Raw genomic sequence first — 23,266 nt, 5'->3', positions numbered from 1 at the left:
ACAATTTATTTAAATAAATTTAAAGGACACAAGGAATGAACTACTGTTTACACAACACGGAATAATCTTAAGTGCATTCTGCTAAATGAAAAAATCAGACCAAAGAGGCTATATATTTTAAGATTCTCACTTCTAAGACACTAATAAAGGCAAAACTACAGGAAGGAACAGAGATCAGTGGCTGACAGGGGCTGGAACGTGAGAAGGACCGTCTACAAAGGGAGAGCCTGGGGGAATTTTTAGGACGAACTGTTTTGTATGGAACTGTGGGAGTGGATACACGATGCCATGCGTTGTCAAAACCAACAGAACTATACACCATAAAAGTCAACTTACTGAATGAAAATAAATTAAAAAATCAACCAGAACATAGTGGTAAAGATAGAAATGCAAACTGAGATTCCCACAAATGAATCTAAGTTACAAAAGAATCACATAACCTGCACTGAAGGGAATGGGGAAGAAAGAAATGTTTGACCACATACAAGGCTAAAAACAAAAAGAAGTGTACATGCACGTGCGACACAGACACACACACACAAGGCGGGAGGCAGCCAGGTCCCGGAGGCCTTATGAGCCATGTAAAGACTTTGGCTTATACTCTGAGTAAGACGGGGGCTTCTGGAGGGTTTTGAGCAGAGAAGTGACATCATCTGAGTTTACTTTTCTATAGATCATTCTAGCAGCTGTGTTAGGAATAAACTAAGTTAGGAGCTATGAGATGATGGGCAATTAAATGAAGTGGTGGCACTGAGGTCAAGAGGAGGGGTCAGATTTTTTAATATATTTTAAGGTAGAGCCAAGAAGATTTGCTAATAGTTTGGATGCAAGATGTGCGAGCACGGTCAAGCAGGACTCCAAAGTTTTGGGCCTGAGTGCCAAAGTTTGGGGTTGCTGTTTAATAAGACAAGGAGGATGCAGAAGAAGCTCAGCATGCGCGGAAGTTCGTGCTCCGTGAACAGTTTACTCTGTCCAAAAAGGCCACTGTCAAGACCTACCACTATTTGCCTCAGCGTTGCGTCTGGCTGCCAGAGTTGCTCTGCCTAGAGGAGGAGCAGGTTGGAAGTTCTGGAGAATTAACCCCAGGAGCCACCTTCAGGTAACGACTACAGAGAATTCGCTGTAAACACTGATACCCCAGTGTCTCCCTGGTTTCTCAGCTGAGATAAGGCTAAGGCACATGTGCTACACTGTCTCCCAGAGTGCCCACTGGGATAATGCTCCAGGTGACCACAGTGGTGACCGCTTTACTAGCTTCCTTACCATCTCTGTCTCACATTTCCACTCCCACAGGTGCTTCCCAGAATCACCCCCGTGTGCTTAATTAAAAGTACTTGGGCTTAAAACAAAAAAACGAAATGATCAAAAATAGAAAAGCAGTGTCATTTGCCATTAAACAGAAGGAAATATAGAAATAAATACAATGTTATTAAATTCTAGATAGGTCCTACCACCTTTAAAGGTTCTGAGCCTCAAGCTTGCTTTCCTTCCCTGTGAAAAAGGGAGACTGGCAGACGTTGAGAAGTGTTACACATCAGCTCCAAAATACTACCTTTCTGCTTTCAGAAGAATTAAAAAAAAAATTTGAAAACAATGGAAAAAGAAATAATTTTCTTGCTATGTGAGTCTAGGTTACTGAATCCCCCTAACAGTGTATCACCTAAACCACATCATACACCGGCTCTACACCAAAAGCTGATTCTTAAAGAAAGTAAGTGACATGCTCAGAAAGAAAACTCCAAGTATGAGAAAAGCCAAGAATTAACACACCAATCTCATGGGCTCCTGGTGCTCAGTTCAACAAACTACACCCTATGGCTGCAGGTGGGCGCACTCCTACTTCTCAAGCACAGGCTTCACACGTTAGCAAATCACAAAGTCAAAGACAGGAAGGAGGAGAAAGAACCTACGATGTAAAGTCCTGCAGCTCTAAGTACAGAATGCAGTCCCACCACAGAAGCAGGGATTTCTAGTGCCTCTCCAGTGTCTTTCACGGGGTATTTTCTTTTTTAATGCTCTGCTTTTAAACATCTTTGAAAAGAGACTTTAAAACCAAAATGAAAAGGGCATGAGTCACAGCAGAAAATCTTAAAGCCTATTTCCACATCCAAAAAAAAGCTTTATCTATTTCCACATACATTTTGCCAAATCAGTTGACCGTATATTATAGCTGTTACAGACTGAATGTTCGTGTCCACCCCAAGATTCATATGTTGAAATTTAACCCCCAGTGTGATGGTGTTATGAGGTGGAGCCTTTGGGAGGTGATTAGTTCATGAGTGGAGTCCTCATGAATGGGATTAGTGCCTCCAGAGAGATCCCTCACCCCTTCTGCCATGTGAGGACCCAGTGAGAAGACGGCCCTGTATGAACTACGAGGCAGGCTCTCACCAGACTCCAAATCTGCCAGGACCTTAATCTTGAACTTCCCAGCCTCCAGAATTGTGAGACATAAACAAGCCACCCAGTCTACGGTGTTCTGTTAAAGCAGCCTGAACAGACTCAGCAAAATAGTAGAACACAGACAAGCGTCTGCAGAGCGAGAAGAAGTCTGAAGAATGAGCACTAGTTGGTATATACTCTGAGCCAAAGATCAGGAAGGTTTTTTATACCAATCTGCAGTCAACATTTAAAATGACAATCCAGGAACCTCTAAGATATTTATTTCCTTGCTAAATTCAACCTAATCCCTGATTTAAAAACAAAACAAAAATATATATTAGCTGTTTGTTTTGTTTATTTATAACCTTTGACATACATACCCTCAAAGTAAGTGTGTGTATGTATGTACAGCCTTGAATTTTAAAACTAGATCCTCTTGTTAAAGAAATGTAATCAATCGCTTTCAATCTGCCCACAAAAAAGCTCAGACTGACCAAAAGAAATATACTATATGGAACCTAAACAAAAATGAAATTACCATTAAATTACTAAATTTTATCTAGGTTAGATTTTCCAGCTTGAAAATAACACACTACTGTTTAAAGAAGGCGTTACAAACTCAAACCCCTATGGGCAGGGTGGACGGGGCTGCACACCCCATGATACAGGAATCTGTTCACCAAGCCCTCCAGGTGATTCCTATGCCTTCTCAAGTTTGAGAATCAGCAGCTAGGACAGCCAGGGGTCACAGGTGTTCCTCTGTTTTCGATTGCTAACATACGGTTTGTTCTAAACAACTTGAATTGGAGAGTCAAAGGTGTGAATGTAGCAAAGAAAAATTTTTAAAGGGCAGCTAGGAACTGTTTGCATATCAAAGACTCATTAATGTTCCACTCTTTCATATCCCTTCTCCCCACCAAAAAAGCCACCCTCATTTAGAATTGATTCCTGAAGAATACAATGATAGAGGGCCGGTCCCGTGGCCGAGTGGTTCAGTTTGTGGGCTCTGCTTTGGCAGCCCAGGGTTTCGACAGTTCGGATCCTGGGTGCAGACACGACACTGCTCATCAGGCCGTGGTGAGGCGGCGTCCCACATAGCACAACCAGAGGCACTCACAACTAGAATCTACAACTATGTACTGGGGGGGGTTTTGGGGAGAAGATGAAGGAAAAAAACAAGATTGGCAATAAATGTTAGCTCAGGTGCCAATCTTTAAAAAAACAGTGATAGCAATTATTAAATAAATGATTAAGCCAAATTTAACAGGCTAAATTATGTCTCAAAATAATGACTTTTTAGATTAACCATAATTAATTACAATTGGATAATCTGACAAAATGGACTAGGAGAAAAGGCCCTGGGTTTTCTATTTAACTCTGGCTAGCGTATGTGATCTAAGATAAAAATTATGACTTCTTGTTGCCACGGTGTGCCCATCTATCAGTAACAATCCAGGACATCTGTGTGGTCCAAAACACTACCACCTGGTGGAACATTCTGCTCCCTCCAGCACAAGGGGATGACTGAAATCTTTCCAGTAATAGAGAGAAGCTGAAGACCAAGATCAAAGCCTGTGGAAGGTGGGAAGCCTCTAGGAATACAGAAAAGGAACAGAGTGGAAGAGGAGAACCAGAACAAGGTAGTGTAATTTTTAAGAAAATTCCAGTTATTCATTTCTCTCAAAAGGAAAGTAACTTGATACTGACAAAGGAGACAGTAATACTTAGCTGCTCCTAAGAGAACGGCCCAGTTAAAAAAAAAATAGTAAAATAAGTTACCAAATATGTTAAATATCCTTTTCCTCAGTAGGGAAAAAAAACACCTGCACCACCTACTCAGGTATATTTTGATTTGTCAACAGAAGAGGGTAGGTAATGTTAAGTCCTAATGAAGCAATTGTTTCTAAAGTAGGCTGGGGCCAGCCCTGGGGCTGAGTGGTTAAGTTCCCACACTCCGCTTCGACAGCCCAGGATTTCGCCAGTTCAGATGCCGGACACAGACACGGCACCGCTCATCAGGTCATGTTGAGGTGGTGTCCCATATAGCACAGCCAGAGGCGCTCACAACTAGAATATACAACTATGTACCGGGGGGCTTTGGGGAGAAGAAGAAGAAAAAAAAAAAAGATTGGCAACAACAGATGTTAGCGCAGGTTCCAATCTTTTAACAAAAGATAAAAAATAAAGTAGGCTAAAACCTCTTAAAGTTGCATGCTTTAGGTGTCTGTTTGGAGAGTTTCTAAGTTTTACTGTTTGTAGTTTGCATAATTCAATTTAAACACTACGGACAATATAAAATGTCTACTGTGAATATAATCTTACATCCATGTAAACATGGTGACATTCATTTAAACAAATAACTAAACACTGATGTCTTATTTTTTTTTAAAGACTTGGCACCTGAGCTAACATCTGTTGCCAATGTTTTTTTTTTCTATCTTCTTCTTCTCCCCAAAGCCCCCCCCGGTACATAGTTGTATATTCTAGTTGTGAGCGCCTCTGGTTGTGTGTGTGGGACACCACCTCAGCATGGCCTGATGAGCAATGCCATGTCCACGCCCAGGATCCGAACTAGTGAACCCTGGGCCACCAAGGCGGAACTCATGAACTTACCCACTCAGCCAGGGGGCCAGTCCCTTGTTATTTTATATAGGTTCTCATTAACACATTCTTTCAGAGTTCTGTGCTTCCCACCCCACCCTCTCCCCCACAAAAAGAAAACATTTTGGTACAGATAAGGCTTGTAACATATTAACTATATGAAACTACACAACCTGCTTTGCCTTGCTTCAAATAACATTCTTTCCCCAAAACACTGTAAAACTTGTATAGAAAATACATTTCATTGTTGTTTTACTGCTTAGAAATCCAACGTTTTCTCAGTTTGAGGAAATGTAATAGAATAGTGGAAACTTCCCTCATCACTACTATCTTAAAAAAATGAAAATTAGCTGCAGCAGCCTACCAGCAAGATTGAAATCTATACTCCTTTAGAATAGTTACTGTTCAACGTCATTCTACAATTACAACATTACACTTGAGCCTGTGACACAGTTCCTAAAATGAACATGTTATGATAGTACATATATGAAAAGGTCAAGAGCTAACAAGACATCCATTATGGCTCAACTAATCCAAAAACTCACAACATTCGAATAGAAAGTATCTGCTCAATTGAGATTACACAGGTGTAAACCATGCTAATTGCAGATCTACCATAGTTTTATAATTCTGTGATTTCCTGCAAGATTTCAAGTTGATCTCTCCATGGCATTAAGACCAGGAAAGTAACTTTGAGGTGGGAGCATAAGGCCATGTGTCCTGAGGTGGAAACACCAATAAGTGAGCTCATCTTGCCCTGCAGGACCCTGAGAAGTTCAGGGCACAAGGACAGGATACAGCGAGAGTGGGTTAGAAGTCAGTGGGTAGCGGGTGAAGACTGGATGCTGGCCTATAGACTAAATAGTGAAAAAGACAAGGGTTATTCTGCACAGAAACTGAAAGATAAAACTTGTGTCTCTGAGACACAGACGTGTGTGCGTGTGTGTGTGTGAGAGAGAGAGAAGCAGAGAGCTGGTGGACAAAATAACAGTCAAAAATGAACATAAGAAATGCTCAAACATCTAACCTGCTTCCTTCTCTTTAATTCTAGAACGTCATCAGGCAGGAGAAATGCAGTTTACTTCCCGCTCCACCTACCCACCCCCACCATTCTGACCAGAGAAAAGTCATCCACGAAACTAATATTTGGCAGTTCTCCAACAAAATAGCCACTCTGCATCCAGTTAGCCTGAAGTGAAAGGCAACAGTGAAACCTGGCCAGGCCCCTTGTAAACACAGAACTACCAATCAGCCTTTTTCACTTTTGAATATGAATAGACAGCTAAGGATCACCAAGATATGCAAAGTCTCAGACATGATAGATCAAAACAAAAAGAAACTGAAAAGATAAAAACAAAGATAAGAGGATAGAAGAAAACTTCAAAAAAAAAACCCTATAATTACTATCCCCAGAGATGTAAGATAAAAATTAAAAACATTGTGATGAAAAACAGCAATCCACATGCTCTCAAAATTAGAAATATAGCCATTGTTAAAAATCCAATAGAAGAATGAAGAAAATACCAAGGAACTCTCTCAGAACATTAAGAGAAAAAGAAAATAGCAAAACATAGTTAAGACTTAGAAGATCAAAACAGGAAATTCAACATTTGACTACCAATAATTCCAGAGAAAAGAGAGAATAGACAAAATGTAAAGGGAGAAAAATACTGACACAAAAATATAAGAAAATATCCCAGAAATTTCCTCCGGGGAAAAAAGGCTACATGTGAAAGAACAAGAATTAAAATGGCACCTGAATTCTCTATTGCAAGCTTACAGTCAATGAAGCAACACTTTTAAAACTTAAGAAAAATTTTCAGTTAAGAATTCTATATTCAATCAAACTGTCAATCAAGTGTTAAAGAAGCATTTTTATATATGCAAGGCGTGAAACTACTATCCACACACATTTTCTCAGGAGGCTACTAGAAGATCTGTTCCACACACACACTCACGACTAAACCAATAAGGGGAAGACACCAAGCCACAATCATTCCAACTATCTGAGAAGTCCCTGAGTGGCAACCATGCAGTGGCCCTAAAGAATAAATAGGAACAAGAAGTCTAACAGCTTCATAAGCAGACAAAAAGAAAATACTAATTAATTGAGCATTTCAAAAACACCAGTGAGGGGTATATGGCAGATCTGATGAAGCCACTGACGTTTTAAAAATAAGTTTAACAAAAGTTATACAAGTATAAACAGGACAACTAATAACAAAGTTCTATGCAAAAGAAATCTGAGACACTCCTGGTCCTTCAGTGAATATTTACATAGTTATAACATAAACATGGCTTATTAATTGAACCAAAAGTTGTGGTATTAAAAGAACTGAAGAGGTAAGGTGTGTAGCGGTAGCAGAGAACTAAACCTCATATTAATAACAGGAAGCCAACAGATAATATAAAAGTGATAAATTAAGGAATAACAATATTAACTCATTAAGACGTATGGATAACTACCAGCAGAAACAGCTAGGAGAATTAAAAGTGACTGACTCTGGGTCACAGGTCTCGGCATAAGAAGGGGCAGGGGAGGGAACCACTGATTTTCATTATGTGTCTTCACAGTTTGAATTCTCAAATTATAAACCTGTATTTTAGTAAGAGCAAAGTTTTGTGTTGTTTTGTTTTAAGGCCAAAGAGTTTGGTGAATCTCAAATCCTCAGAAAGGGAAAAACAAACCTAGTGAAATTAAATTTTTGTTGCAGTATTTCCAATATTCTAAGGCACAGGGAATGAGAAAGCTCAGAGTGTACCGCCTACTGAACCTCTTTACCTGAATGTTCCAGAGACACCTTAAAAAAGAGACAGACGCACACATGTGCAGACATAGAGGCACCTACCTATACTCCTCCCATATCCATATTCTTCCTCCTTCACTCCCAAATTTTGTACCTAGTCCCCAAATATTTCCAAAATCTGAAGCAATCTCTCCTCCGATGCTTTATTTGTTCAGGCCATCATCTCTTGTCTAGACTACAGTAGTTACAACCCCCCAAGTAGTCTCTAAGCCTCCATTCTCTCTCTTCTAACCTGAACACACTAAGACAAATTTTACTAAGTTGAGCCCCTTAATATCCTCAGTGGCTCCTACTCCTACAGAAGAAAATCCTACATCTAATACGCACGCACCTCATATCTAGACCTTTCTTTCTATCTAGGTTTAATTTGTGCCACTTCCTCCTCACACCCTATGTTCCAACAGTAATTTCAACTCTGGATCTTCAGCTCAAGTTGCCCCCTCTGCAAAGGAGGTCTCTTCCAGCCCAACCCTGCCTCCTCAATCCTGCTGACAAAGTTATATTCATTTTCACAAAGATTATTTTTTTCCTCTATGCTACCACGTACATAGATAACTCTACTACAGCATTTTACCATAATGTATAATAATGATCTGTCCACCATCTCCCACACTAAACTCTGTCTCATTCACCACCAGAGGCTAAAATATTATCTTGGTAAACAGAAGACACTAAATAAATAATTGTTGAATAAAATGCCATTCCCGGTCTAGTCAGCACACCTGCAACTACAAATTACAGATCTATAACTCTATAGAGGCTAACAGCCAAATGACAACAAAAGTAGGAAGAAGAATGGAAGGGCAGTTTGCGCTGCCAACACATTACAAAAGGATATCAACAATAACTGTTTTATATACTATTTAACAGTTTACAGAGTGATTACATATGGTCTATCCCTTACAGAGTTACAGTTTAAAGAGGAAGTAAACAGCATTCACTTTCTTTAGGAATTTGGAACTGGAATAAATATTACAATGGTTTTCTCTTACAGTTTCATCAATGTCACTTGGTGCAATACATGTCAAAAGACAGCAAGACAATGTCCCCAATGAGATCTTAGAATTTGGACAATCAATCAATATCATAGTGATGCTTGCTATAGCACAACTCCACTAAGCTAGAAGGCAAGAAGATACCAAATACCACCACAGATGCTACAAAAAGTGCATATTTTAAGACCTGAATACATTACCTGATCCACTTGTAAAACAACCAACCAATCTGGAAACTGGCAGATAGGATCTGATCAAGTAAAGGGCAACTTTATTTATGATTTACTAAAATCAGTTAACATTTTCACTCAATTCAAAAGTCAATTTTAACACACTTTGGAATAATTTAAAAAATAATTTCACTGAGTTCAATTTAAAACACTAGAAGCCTTTGTTCATCTGGAGGAGAGAACCGTTTGGTGCACTGGGTTAATAATTCTCCTAAGATCACGGCACAGTATCATCAGTCAATAGAAGATCCCTCCCTCCCTCCGTCCACCCATTCACTGCCTTTTATCCTCACACCACAGTCCCACCTGCCCCCATCCCAACACACGCAGACAGGGAACCATTCTACTGTGTAATAAATCTGGAATATGAGCAGATGTGACACATGCTACACCTGAGCAGAACCTTTAAAAGCCATTTTGTGTTTCTGTCCACTCTCTTCTCTGTGCCTCTGCCAAGAGTGACAGGACCTAGAAAAGAGCTTGTGTCTCATTCTCTGTCTTCAGAATGAGACAACATTTTAAGAGCCACATCCAACTGTCAGCCGCTAACATAACACGAGCAAGAAATAAACCTGGTTGTTCCTGAAGTTCCTGAGACTTGGGGGCTACTATGATAGAAAGCTGACTAATGTAGAATGGAAAGTTGAACTAAATAATTACACTTCCCAGATTAGATTCCACCAATGAGATAGATTTGACTGAGATCTGGAAGGCCAAGGTGAGGCAAAGGACATATTGCTGCTGGTGGTTGTGGCAGTAAGGTTAGAGACGCGAGAGTTTGTGGCAGCCAAACTCCAAGTTCCAGTGTGTGGTCACCAACTTCAGGGATGAGGGAGGCAGTTGTGACGACGTAAGAACGGCGGCAGCAGCAGCCTCACTGACTCCCACTACCTCTAACCTTTCCAACAATTTTAAAAAGACCTAACTTTCAGTATTAAATCTCTTCTCACTTTGAATACCTAGAGCGGTTTCTTGCACTGAACTGTGACTGATAAAAGTCTTTGGTACCAGAGTAGTTACAGGACACAGACCCTCAAAAGCTAGGAAGCTGGCTTTGGTTTTACGATCTAGTTGGATTTAAAGGCAATGATGACATTACCACCATTAGATAGCATAATACTAATAATATATGCCATGTAGCAGCACAAAGTTACTTATTATTACTTGTAGACACCTGGAATAAAGTTGTTCTTGAAGAAAACAACATGGCAGGCTGCTTTGGCAGTTAATGAGAAATAGACTGTGGAGTGGGTTGTCTGATTCTGATGACAGGTAAAAGTTTTAAGAAAATGATTAGCTCAATGAAGACAAAGCCAAAGAGCATCTATGACTTCCATAAAAGAATCTCTTAATTCTTCCAGGCACAGGGTTAATATAGCCAAAAATCAGAAACAGAATGATCCTGCAAATTACAGAATTACCATATAAAAATAATTCAAACCCTAGAGAGATCTCTTAAGTAAAAGTTAGGACACTAACTGTGAAAGAGGAGGACCCTGAAACCAGAAATGGGGCCAGTTTAGTGGAGTCTGATCAACCCGAGGACTCTGACCTTGCACAACACACTGAGCCTTCCCTGCCTAAGAGGCACCCCTCCTCTCCAACTAACCTTTACATGACTAATCTTCACATGACTGAAGACCCTGCCGTGATATTACCTGAAACCTTGCAAGGGAATGCAGATTCTCCTTATGCCTCACCTCCAGACAGCCCTCACTGCTTCTAATCCTCCAACTAAATCAGATTTCCCAAGGGAACAAGTACTAACGCTAAATGAACAGAAGCCAGCTTACATTCCAAAAGATCTACAGACTTTGGGAGGACTTTAAGACTTCCAAAGACTTGAACATCTTATATGGACAGACACCTAAAGAATACATGTGGGATCAGATTCCGGGGATACTGAGTAAGAAAGAAACATAACTTTAGATAAGACTTAAGTTATCAAAAGGAACATACTTACTAAAGATTCTTTATTCACTGCACTTCCTCAAGAAGCTAAATATGGGTATAAGAGTTTGCTCAGTTAACTGACTAAAACCTGGACTCAATGACAGCCTACATTAAAAACAGCTGTAACTCCTGCTGATAAGAGCAGGATTAACAGTAGATTAGACACCAAAGAAGATATAGCAATAGAAACTATCTGACCTGAAGGGAGGTAAGGGAGTCAGAAACGATAATGAACAGAGCCTCAGTGATTTAGGGTACAATAACAAATGGTCTAATGTGTACCCAGAGGAGAAGTAATTCCGAAAAAACATACAGAAGATTGATAATGTCCCAAGTTTGACAAGTTCTAAAACCCCACAATCCAAAAAGATCAACGAACACTAAAAATAAACATAAAGAAAACCCTACCCCAAGGATCACCACAATCAAACTGCTGAAAACTAAAAGTGAAAACCTTAATAGCAGCCAGAAAAAAGGAAACATTACATAGAGAGGAACAAAGATAAGAATATCAATACTTCATGTAAGAAACAATGCAGGCCAAAGATAATGGAAAGATATCTTTAAAGTTTTGAAAGGAAAAACAGAAAACAAAAAAAATTTGTCAATCTAGAATTCTGTATCCAGCAAAAATATCCTTAGAAGATGAAGGTAAAACACTTTTGCAGACAAACAAAAGCTGAATAAATGAAGGCCAAAATAAACCGCACTGTAAGAAATGTTAAAAGAAGTTCTTATGGTAGGAGAAAAATAAGAGGTGGAAACATGGATCCAAACAAAGGAATGAAGAGTGAGACAAATACTACCTGGGAAATAAAAAAGACTTATTTTCCACTTTTTGATTATTTAAGACAAATTTCATATATGATTCCATTCATCTGAAACATCCATAATAAGACGACCCACAGAGAAAGAAAACAGACTGGTGGATCCCAGAGGCTGGGGGGAGGAAGGAACGGGGAGTAACTGCTTAATAGGTACCAGCTATTATTTTGGGGTGATAAAAAATGTTTTGGCGAGCCAGCCCTGATGGTGTAGTGGTTAAAGTTGGGCACACTTCACTTCAGCAGCCCGGGTTTGGTTCCCAGGCACAGAACTGTAACACTCATCTGTCAACAGCCGTGCTGTGGCCACATCTCACACAGAAGAACTAGAATGACCTACAACTATCGTATGGACAACCATACACTGGGGCTTTGGGGAAAAGGAGAAGAAAAAAGAGGAAGATTGGCAACAGATGTTAGCTCAAGGTGAATTTAAAAAAAAAAAAAATGTTTTGGAACTAGACAGAGGGGTGGTTGCCCAATGTATTAAATGCCACTGAATGATTCACTTTAAAATGGTGAATTTTATGTTACATGAATTTCATCTCAAATTTTTTTTAAAGGATAAATGACTGTCTTAAGCAAAATTAATAACTATTTGTGGGGGTTATGACATGTTGAAGTAAAATTATGATAATGTATGGCAACAATAGCATAAAGGAGAGAAGGGAAGAAATGGAAGTAAACTGATGGTTACACTATACATGAAGCAGTTTACTATTTGAAGATAGACTGTGATAAGTTAAATTTTCACATTGTAAATCCTAGAGTAAGCACTAAAAAAAAAATGAAAAAAAAGAAAAAGACTGCTAATAAGCCAAACTGGAGACAAAACTGAATCATAACAAATAACCAAAAAGAAGATGGGGAAAAAAGGAAATTAAAAAAAAGAACAGAGGGGACAAAGAGAAAACAAACAGGAAAATGATAGATTTAAACCCTACCATATTACTAATGACATTAAACATAAATGGTCTAAATACTCTAATTAAAAGGCAGAAGTTATCAGACTAGATTAAAAAAAGCAAGACGCAACTATATGCTGCATACAAGAAATGCACTTAAATACAGAGGTTAAAAATAAAATGACAGGAAAAGATATATTGTGTAAACAATAACCCTGAAAAAACTGCAATGGCTATCAGAAAAAGCAGTCTTCAGAGTAAAGAATATTACCAAGGATAAAAGATAGACATTCCATAATGATAAAACAGCCAATTCATCAAGCAGATATAACAATCCTAAATATGATACACCAGAGAATTTAGACCCATACATATATGGTCAGTTATTTTTCAACAAAGTTACCAAAGTAACTCAGTGAGGAAAGGATAATCTTTTCAACAATTGGTGCTAAAACAACTGGACATCCATGTGGAAAAAAATGAACTTCAATCCTTAACTACACACAGATATCAACAGATCTATACATAAAAGCTAAAACCATAAAATTTCTAGAAGAAAATAGAAGGAAAAAAATCTTTTTGATTTTGGGGTAAGCAATATTTCTTAGGATACAAAAAGCACAAGCCATAGAAGAAAAATTGACAAATCAAACCTAGTCAAAATTTAAAACTTCTGCAACTCATAAGACACTGTTAAGAATAAAAAGCCACAGAGAAAACATTCACAATACATATCTGAAAAAATATGCATACAAAATTGATGACAAATTCTTAAACACAGTGAGACAAACAATCCAAGGAAAACCCTGAAGAGATTCTCACAAACAAAATTATATGAAAGGCCAATAAGCACATGAAAAAGTCAACAGCACATGTAAAAAGGATATGCAAAATAAAACCAAAATGAGATATCACTATTCACCCTACAAAGCCTAAAATTTAAAAGACTGACAATACTAAGAAGGTGAAGTCTGGCCAGTACAAGTATCAATAAGTATGCAGAGCAACTGGAACTCTCACACCTTGCTGATGGGAATGTACAATGCTACCATCACTTTGGAAAACCGCTTAGCAGGTTCTCATAAAGGTAAACATACAACTAATATATAACCAAACAATTAAACTTGTAGATATTTATATGAAAACCTATGTCCACACAAAACCTTCCACATGATTGTTTATAGTAGTTTTATTCATAACTCAAAGTGGAGACAATCCAAATGATCACCAACAGAAGAAGAGGTAAACAATTTGTAGTATATCCCAAAAAAGAATAGTACTCAGCCATAAAAATAACTGATACATACAAGAATATGCATAAATCTCAAAAACAGGGTGAAGGAAAAAAGCCAAGCAGGAAATTATACAGATTGTATGATGCCATTTATAGGAAAACCTAGCGACAAAAAGCAGATCGGTGGATGCCTGGGGCTAGGGGCAGGGATACTGACTGCAAAGAAGCATAAGAAGTATTTTAGTGATGGAAATTTCTATCTGTTGATTGTTGTAGTGATTACCATCAGAGAGACAGTCCTCCACCGGCCTCTTGCACTCCTACATGTCATGCTGAGTGAGCAAAGACTGCAAGGCCCAGACCAATTACTCTTGAACCTGGGCCATTCTACAGTTGACAACCTTGAAAGGTGAGGTATTATCTTCCTCTGGACAAAAGAGCAGGCTTGCTTACTGCTTTCTATAAAAGCAGTGAATTCCTCAAGTTCAATATTCTTCAGCTGCAACACAAACCCATTGAGGGAGCATCCATCTTGGCCATATGGTGTCACCTCTGGGGGACTTGAGGGGAAAGGAAACCTATGCAAATATGCCGATTCTCATGCTATTTGCTGTGTCATGAATAACATATTTCTTCCTCTGACCCAGGAGTCTCCTGGCTTCTGCCAGCATCCAGTAATAACAACAATGGGCTAGCTTTTAGCTTGCTTTTATCTGGATTTCCCAGATAAAACAGTTACATGGGTCAAAACCCATCAAACTACATAGCTAAAACGGGTACACTTCATTGACTATAAACAGAGGAGGAGGGAAAACAGAAAAAGTGTAGGAGAAAGAAGGAAATGGACAAGGAGGAAAAAGAGCAGGAAGGGAACTGAGTGAGGAAGAGGAGGAAGGAGAGAGGAGGTCAGGATGCCAAAAATTCCTTAGTATGCAGACGAATGAATCCAGACTTATAAAGACACGCATGTTAGAGTATTTTTATCATATCCAGCCCACTCACATACACACTCTTAAACTGTCCTCTGAGAAGACCCTTCACCAAGGAATTGATAAATATATTGGTGAAGGATACAACATCCTTATAAAATGCTGAGGTGGCTATCCTTTGTAGTTCTGGGTTAAAGACAGGCAACACTGACCATTAAAAGCAGCTGCTTGATTTCAGTGGGATAATGGGATTCCCAAAGTGATAAAGGGTAAGTAGAAATACTAACTCCTCAGACATAAAGTGGGGATGGTTATTATAATAGGCAGCAGGGCCAAACGGCTCTCAGAATGGCTTGGATCTCTGGTGGTGGCTAACCATGGTGTCTTTAGGAAAAAAAGATGGGCGGTATACTCAGGTATTACTTGATCTGTATAATGGGAAGAAAAAAGAAAAAAAACAAAAACAAAAAACTCTAAGTATATCAGAGGCCTGACTTAAGTAGCCACAATGGAGAGTTACGGCACCTCACCTAATACCCAGACTGAGCCTGTTCACAGACACAGAGTTCCTGGAATAAAGGAGAAAATGGGTTCACTGAGGAAGGATCCTACAAAATCGCATCAAGAGCATACTTAAAGTCTTCCTCCTAGCCTTTTCCAATAGAACATGCAGCTATTCATCAAGGAGACAGTGCATTTGGGAAACAGAATCACTCAGGCTTTTTAGGGGTTACTCAACGCTGGCTCTAAGCCAATACAAACCCTGACAGAACGTCACTGTAGTAAACTAGTCAGATCAGGAGCTGTAGATGTCACACTGATAAATGGTGTTTTGGCCTCAATCTGTCTCATAGCAGGCTCAGTGGATCCACAGACCCACCCTGTAACTTCCCTAGTTTCTGAATGCAGTTAAAGGCTCCCTAAACTATGGAGTAAGGGCTATCAGTGTAGGAAGGGTCAAGTAAAATCCCTTAGATGTGCCCTTTCCTACCAAAACAACAGCGCATCCCGGTGGAAACTGCAGAGGATGGTACCAACTTCAAAGACTTAAAAGATACAGGGACTGTGATTGTTATGACATTCCGATCTCAGTAGCTTATTTGGCCAGAGTGGAGGAGCTGGGTCTTGGAAAATAACTGTAGAGTATACAGTAAATCACATCAAGTGGCAACTACAATTGTAGTTGCTGTTCCAGATATGGTCTCCTTCTGGGACAAATTAACAGTCCCTGGAATCTGGTACGCACCCAGTAAGGTAACAAAAGCTTTTTTTTTTTTCAATCTGTTCCAAAAACAGACCATCAGAAGCTGTTTTCACCTTACAGATCAGAAGTACACCCTCACCGTCACAGCTCAGGGCTTCATCACTACAGCTGTCTTTCACTATCTGGTCCACAGAGACCAGGCATCTCAACACCTCACAGGTCCTCTACACTGTTAGTCCTACCAGCGAATCCTACAGCCCCATACCCCACCCACACCTGGTACCATCCAGCTTTCTACTTTTTGCCAACCTAACACATGGAAAAAGAAGACACTGCATTACTCTCTTAATTTGCATGTCTCTGATTATTTAATAATTTCAAACATCTCCTTCTATGCTTAAGATTTTCTATTCTGTAAACTACTTATTAATACCCTCTGCCTATTTTTCCACAGGAGCTGCTGCCTTCTTTTTATTGATATGTAGTTCCTTCTCTACTCTAGATATTAATCCCTGGTCAATTTTAGGCACTGCAAATATCTTCTCTCATTCTTTCATGTCTTTCACTGAATGAAAATCTTTAATTTTTATAGAATCAGTGTCATTATTTTTTCACCTTTGTAAGTTTTTGAAACTTTAAGAAGGCCTTCCCTGTCCCTAGGGAAAAAGCTTCAACATAGTCTTCCATTACTTTTCTAATTTTTCCTTTCACATTTAGCTCTTTAATTTATCCACTATCCATCCTGTCTGTGTTAGGTTTGTTTCTTCTCCATGTAGTGAGGGACTCTTCATAAACACATGCCTCCTTTCTCCATTGACTTATGATGCCACCTCTGTCTTAAGTTCCTTAACATATACATGCAAGTCTCTGTTCTGTAATCTGTTCCCCCAGTCTGTATTTCTATACTTGCACTTACCCTAGTTTTTATTACTACAGCCCTGAAACAGTATCTTAACTTCTGATAACGCAAGCCACCGCCAAAACAAATCTTTGATTTAGCTATTCAGAAACTTTATCCCGCCTACCATACAAATTTTAGATTTAGGTTACTGAGTTTGTCAGACAAAGCAGGTGGAATTTTATGCGCAGTTTAATCGAATTTATAGATTAAAATGGAGAAAGCTTTGGGGCCGGCCCGGTGGCGCAGTGGTTAAGTTCGCACGTTCCGCTTCTCGGCGGCCCGGGGTTCGCTGGTTCGGATCCCGGGTGCGGACATGGCACTGCTTGGCAGCCATGCTGTGGTAGGCGTCCCACGTATAAACTAGAGGAAGATGGGCACGGATGTTAGCTCAGAGCCAGGCCTCCTCAGCAAAAAGAGGAGGACTGCCAGTAGTTAGCTGAGGGCTAATCTTCCTCCAAAAAAAAAAAAAAAAAATGGAGAAAGCTTTTTTTTGTGGTTGAGGAAGATTGTCCCTAAGCTAACATCTGTGCCACTCTTCCTCTATTTTCTATGTGGGATGCCACCACAGCATGGCTTGGTGAGCAGTGTGTAGGTCTGCACCCAGGATCCAAACCTGCAAACCCCAGGCTGCCAAAGTGGAGCATGCAAACTTAACGACTCAGCCACCAGGCCAACCCCAAAACTGACATTCTTTTTTTTTTTTTTTTTTAAGGAAGATTAGCCCTGAGCTGACATCTGCCACCAATTCTCCCCGTTTTGCTGAGGAAGACTGGCCCTGAGCTAACAACCATGCCCATCTTCCTCTACATTATATGTGGGACACCTGCCACAGCACAGCTTGACAAGCGGGGCACAGGTCTGCACCCGGGATCTGAACCAGTGAACCCCGGACCACTGAAGCACAATGTGCAAACTTAACCACTGTGCCACGGGGCTGGCCCCCAAAACTGACATCCTTATAATCAGTAATCTTATGCCTAAAGCATGGAAAGTTTCCCCATTTATTAAGACCCTCTTCTAACTCCTTACTAAAGTTTTCCCCTTAAAGGTCTTGTGTAGTCTTGTGTTAATTCCCAGAGGCTTTATAGTTTTGTTGCTATTATCGTATACAGTATTTGCTTTTGATTACCTTTACTACTTGGTTACTGCTAGTGTAGTAAAAGCTATTAGTTTCTGTAGGTTGATCTTAACTCCAGTAACCTTGCTAATCTCTGACTAGTTCTAATAGCTTCACTCTAGATTCTAACAGTTCTTCTGGGTAAGTGATGTTATCTGCAAATAATGAGTTTTATTGTTTCCCTTCCTATTCTTATACTTCTTATTTTTTCCCTCTGTAGTGTTAGCCAGGACTTTTCTTACCATGTTAAACAGTAACAATGATAGAGGGCATCTTTATCTTGTTACCGATCTTAAAGTGAATGTATCTAAAATTTCTCCATTAAGTATTACTATTTGCTATAGGTTTTTGGTAATGACCTTTATCTAGTTTATCTTGTACTCCAAGCTTGCAAAGAGTTTTTATAATATGTAGTAGCTGGATCTTATTCACTGATTTTATGGTATCGAGAAAATCATGATTTTTCTCCTTTACTCTATTAATGATAAATTACATTAATAGATAAACAGATGTTGAACCATACTTACATTCCTAAAACAAACTCTCTGGATCATGAGTCTTTTAACACATTGTTGGATTTGATGAGCTAGTATTTTGTGTAGGATTTTCATATCTATGTTAATAACTGAGACAGATTATAATTTTCCCATATTGTCCTAATCTAGTTTTAGAATAAAGATTTAACCAACCTCATAAAATGAGCTTAGCATCTCTTTTCCCCCCCTCCCCCGTATTCCCCAGAACAACATGTAAAAAGGAATTAAGTGTTATTTAAAAGTTTGATGCAACTCATTAGATTATCTCAGTCCAGTTTTTGAAAGGGGAGGTCTTTAACTACCCTTTCAGTTTATCAAATATCTATTAGTCAGTTCAAGCTATCTATTTCTTCTGATACCAACTATCAGTTTGTAGTTTTCTAAGAATTTATACAGTTCATCTAGGCTTTCAAATTTACTAACCTATAGCAATTCATAAAATTCTTTTTTAAAATCTCATGTTTGTAGTTATTTCCCATTTTTCACGTATTTTATTTGCATCTTTCTTTCTTGATCAATCTTATCAGAGGTCTGTCTAGCTTATTAATCTTCAAAGAACAATCTTTTGTTTTGGCAAATCTTCCTTTTGTTCCTAATTTCACTGATTTCTGCTTTTAAATTTATGATCTTTTTTGAACTCTTCAAAAGAGTTTTGTTTAAACACTAAAGCAAGCTTCCTTCAGCATTAGACAAGTCACCCTGCCACTCTGTCCAAGGTCTGGTTTCACCACATAAACTTCAACATACAAACTATACGATATAACCATTATTCTCACGTATGAATAATATGGAAAAAAATCACATACAAATCTTACCAACCATACCTACATATGAATGTCTTTGACTAAAGCACTATCTCAAAGGCAAACAAATAAGGTTATGTGCTTGTTCCCATAAAAAACAAAAAGTGTAAGGCTGTGACTACACATGTGAATCAAGGCAGATATTTCCTCTGCACAGCTAATTGGACAATTACTGGTACAGCTTGATAAAATTAGTAACCAGAAATGAAATCTCCAGTTGGTTCAGCAGATGCCACTCAAAACTTACAGTTATTAATAGGAGAGAAAAATCTGGCTGTAATGGTCAACTGTCACCACCACCACTCCCCAAAAAAACCGCTCAGAGCAAAAGCACTTTTTTCCCTAGCTATGGAAGCATACATCCTGGTCAGGGACAGTTTCCGATTACAAAACAGACTATGGTCTTAAATCTTTCTGCCTGCAATCGAGCGTTAAGGCAGATCACTAACAGAAAGTTCAATATTCAACAGAATCTGGGATGTGGACACATGCTGAATGGCTTATTCTTACAAGTGCGGGCTTTGAAAAGTAATTTTATACATTAATAGCTTTAAAACGGTGTCGCAGCTCCCACTGCATTGGTGTTACTCAAGAAGCAACTCACACATGCCCCTACCTATCAGGATGCAGAAGATGTACACCGGAGAAGAGAAAGAACGAGGGGTAGATGTAGGTTAACTTTCTAACTCCTGACTTGTTTAACGCGGACTGGCTAAAAGCACAAGAGCACAAGTTGCCAGGTTTCTTTTCTCTCTGGCTGTAAAAGGAAGACTGAAGGCCTCTCCCTGACGAAACTTAGGGACCCTTAATCTCCCCTCACGTTTGACAGTGAAACTTTAAGGGGGAACGGAGAAGAAAAGAGCTTCCTACAGTTGAGAGCGAGCCGGTTGCGATAAGGATCGCGTTTGCAGAACTTGGGGCTGCGCGCGTCCCGGGCTGCTTCTCCCGGCCAGGTAATACAAGAAGCCAGGGCCGCCCCGGCGCTGGCCGCAGACACCGAACGAGGGGGGAGAGGCGGGGAGGGGAGGAGAGACCCGGGCCTGGAACAAAGGAAGCGGGCTGGCCGAGAGGGGTGGACTCGGCGTCCGGGTGGGGAGAAGGAAAGCCGGGACTGCCGGGGAAAGGCTGGACTCACAGAACTTGGAGGTGGACGTGTTGATGTTGATGGTGGCGCTGGGGGCGGGGGCGGGGGCCGCCTTGGCCACGGCGGCGGCCGCGTCGCAGCTCTTCAACATCATGATCACCCCATTGGCCTCCGGCGGCGGCGGCGGCCCCATCGGGAGCCCCTCCTTGGGGCCTTTCCTGTCCACAGAGACGGCGGGCACCGCCAGCAGCTGGCCCCCCGGAGGCTCTCGGGCAGGGGCTGGGATCGACGAGGGGGGTAGCGGGGGGGGCGGGGGCTGCCGGAAGCCGTCCACGGCGGCCTCCCAGTTGTTGTGGTTCTGGTCGTCCATCATCGCCTCGTAGCTGCCCCCCTCCTCCTCTTCCATGCTCTCCTCCATCCTGCAGGCCCCCAGCACCCGCCCGCCTCACAGGCACCTGCCGCCCGTCTCAACCCCGGGCAGGGGGGCACCGCAGCCTCCTCGAGCTCACATCGCCGGGGGCCGGATCGGGCGCGGCAAGGAGAGAGCGGCAGGCCGGGTCTCTCACTCTCCACTGGGCCGACTCTCAGAGACACGGCTGACGGCGGTGGGCGCTCCCGGGCTGGAGTCTGGGAGAGGCAGCCGTAAAGCGGCAGCACCCCTCACGACATTTTACAGCAGCTTCCAACAGGCAGTTGGAAAGGGCAGCACGGGGAGCGGCCAGGAGGGCACGTGGTGCGAGGAACCAGCCGCGAGAAAGCAAAGCGAGAAGGGGCGGGAGCTGCGAGGCGCCCCCACGCAATTGGGCAGGTTAGCCCAGCCTCGGCGGGCCCCGCACTGACAGGGGAGGGGCGACGGGTCCGGGTGAGCATTCTTCGGCCCCGCCCCCTGGCCCGGCCTCACGTGATAAGAGAATTATCTGCGCACGCGCGTTCTCAGTCTGGTTACCAGGACGACGGGGAGCCGGGAGGTCTGAAGATGCACCCACAGCTGGGCTGGCGGTCGCTGTGGCTCAAACCACGCGTTTCGATGGTGTTTTTCTTGCTCTCGCCGGGTTTACCCGCCTTTCGCACCGCAGAGAGCCTCGCATCCCTGGCCTCTGCTTGAGGACGGAGCTTGGGGGCCACGAGAGGCCCCGGCCCGCACGTTATAAGTGGGTGGGACCGCTCTGGGCAGCCCTTGAAAGTTCCGTAACTCCTCCGTACTCTGAGGCCAGAGATGTTAAACTTACACGTGCCAAGCTTCGTGCAGTATTTCACAGACTGATTACAAATTGGAGATGATGTGTGAGAGTCTTGCGAGGCAAAGAAGAAAGATTATGTAACTAATTTCTTTCATTCCTCTTCATTCTCAAATTGTAGCAATAGCAGTATATTATATGAGAATATACATTATAATTGTTTATTGTGGAGCTCATTCTAGCTACTAGCAATAAAGCTTTCTAGAAAAACCCTTCATTACATTTAAGCTAGCAGATAATGAAGTGTGAAGAATCTCTTCAGACACTGAGATGTCTCTGATGTACTTCAGTGTCCACGTTTGTTTCAGCTTCTCTACATATATTTTCCCAAAATATTCTGCGCTATACTTAATGAAACATTTTTATCAGTCACTTAGAATGATTTCATTTGAGACAATCCTCCGTCATATTAATAATGGCATATATTTTTTTGAATCAGCAGAGGTTTTTAATTTCTGGGCGTAGAACAATACTAATTCTCTGGCCCTGAGACGTTTTGGAAATATAAAAAAAGAAATTTTTTATAAAAGACAATTGAATGAAATGCTAACGGGGAAAAAAAATGTAACCTTTGAATTCTATGCCCAGCAAAAGAAAGGATGGAAGAAGGAAGACAAATTATAGTCTTTTTCGGACAAACAACAACTGACAGTTTGTCGTCAATGGACTTTTTAGGTGGGTGGGTGTGACTGGAGATAGAGGTCTCTACATAAAAAATTGGATACACAAGAAAGATAGAAGAGCCATAAGTGTGTTTCTAACCACATGGTCACAAGATAAGCAAAAGTTAACAGAAGTACAAGAAGAGAAATCTACCATCAGAGTAGGTGATTTTCACATATCTCTCTAATAGATTGCAGTGGGTTGAATAGCAGGCCCCAAAAAGATATGTCTGTGTCTGAATGCCTGGAGCCTGTGAATGTTACTTTATTTGGGAACAGGTTCTTTGCAGAGATAATCAAGTTAAAGATCTTGAGATGAGGAGAGCTTCCTGGATTATCCAGGTGGGCCACCAGTGGCAAGTGTCCTCATAACAGAAAGGCAGAGAGAGATCTGAGACAAAAGAGAAAACAGACAAAAGAGGAGACACAGAAAAGAGGAACAGGCAGTGTGAGCACAGAAGCAGAGATTGGGTGACCCAGCCACACTCCCACCCCAGGGCCCACACCCACCCAAAGCTGGATGAGGCAAGTGGATTCTCCCTCCCATGGAGCCTCCAGAGAGAACGCACCCCTGCCAATGCCTTGATTTCAGACTTCTAGTGTCCAGAACTGGGAGAGAATACACTTCTGTCATTTAAAGCCACCAAGTTTGTGGTAATTCGGTACAGCAGCCACAGGAAACTAATACACAGATCAAAGGGACCAAAACATCTTTAAGGGACTAGAAAATTTGAATAATACAATTACTAAGCCTGATTTAATGAATACATATAGAACATTGTACTCAATAACTGCAGGATGTACATCCCTTTCATGAATATGTGAAACGTTTACAAAAGTTGCACATACTAGGTCATAAAG

At 40.9% G+C, this 23,266-nt stretch overlaps 1 protein-coding gene across 2 annotated transcripts in view; it reads right to left on the bottom strand.

The window, feature by feature from the left end:
- The window catches only part of CACUL1 (CDK2 associated cullin domain 1), a 62,802-nt gene extending 41,413 nt beyond the window's left edge, over window positions 1–21,389 (bottom strand). The window contains exon 1 of one of the 2 annotated variants that reach the window (XM_044750000.2): window positions 20,557–21,389. In XM_044750000.2, coding sequence (XP_044605935.1) covers window positions 20,557–20,923 — 367 coding nt within the window. In that variant the 5' untranslated portion in view covers window positions 20,924–21,389. The remainder of the gene's footprint in view (window positions 1–20,556) is intronic. The other variant, XM_044749992.2, reaches the window with a different exon arrangement.
- Between the last annotated feature and the right edge of the window lie 1,877 nt (window positions 21,390–23,266).

The sequence above is a fragment of the Equus asinus genome, chromosome 2 (genome assembly GCF_041296235.1).
Source record: "Equus asinus isolate D_3611 breed Donkey chromosome 2, EquAss-T2T_v2, whole genome shotgun sequence".
NCBI classification, from domain to species: Eukaryota; Metazoa; Chordata; class Mammalia; order Perissodactyla; family Equidae; genus Equus; species Equus asinus.
This window is presented reverse-complemented; position numbering and strand designations above follow the sequence as displayed.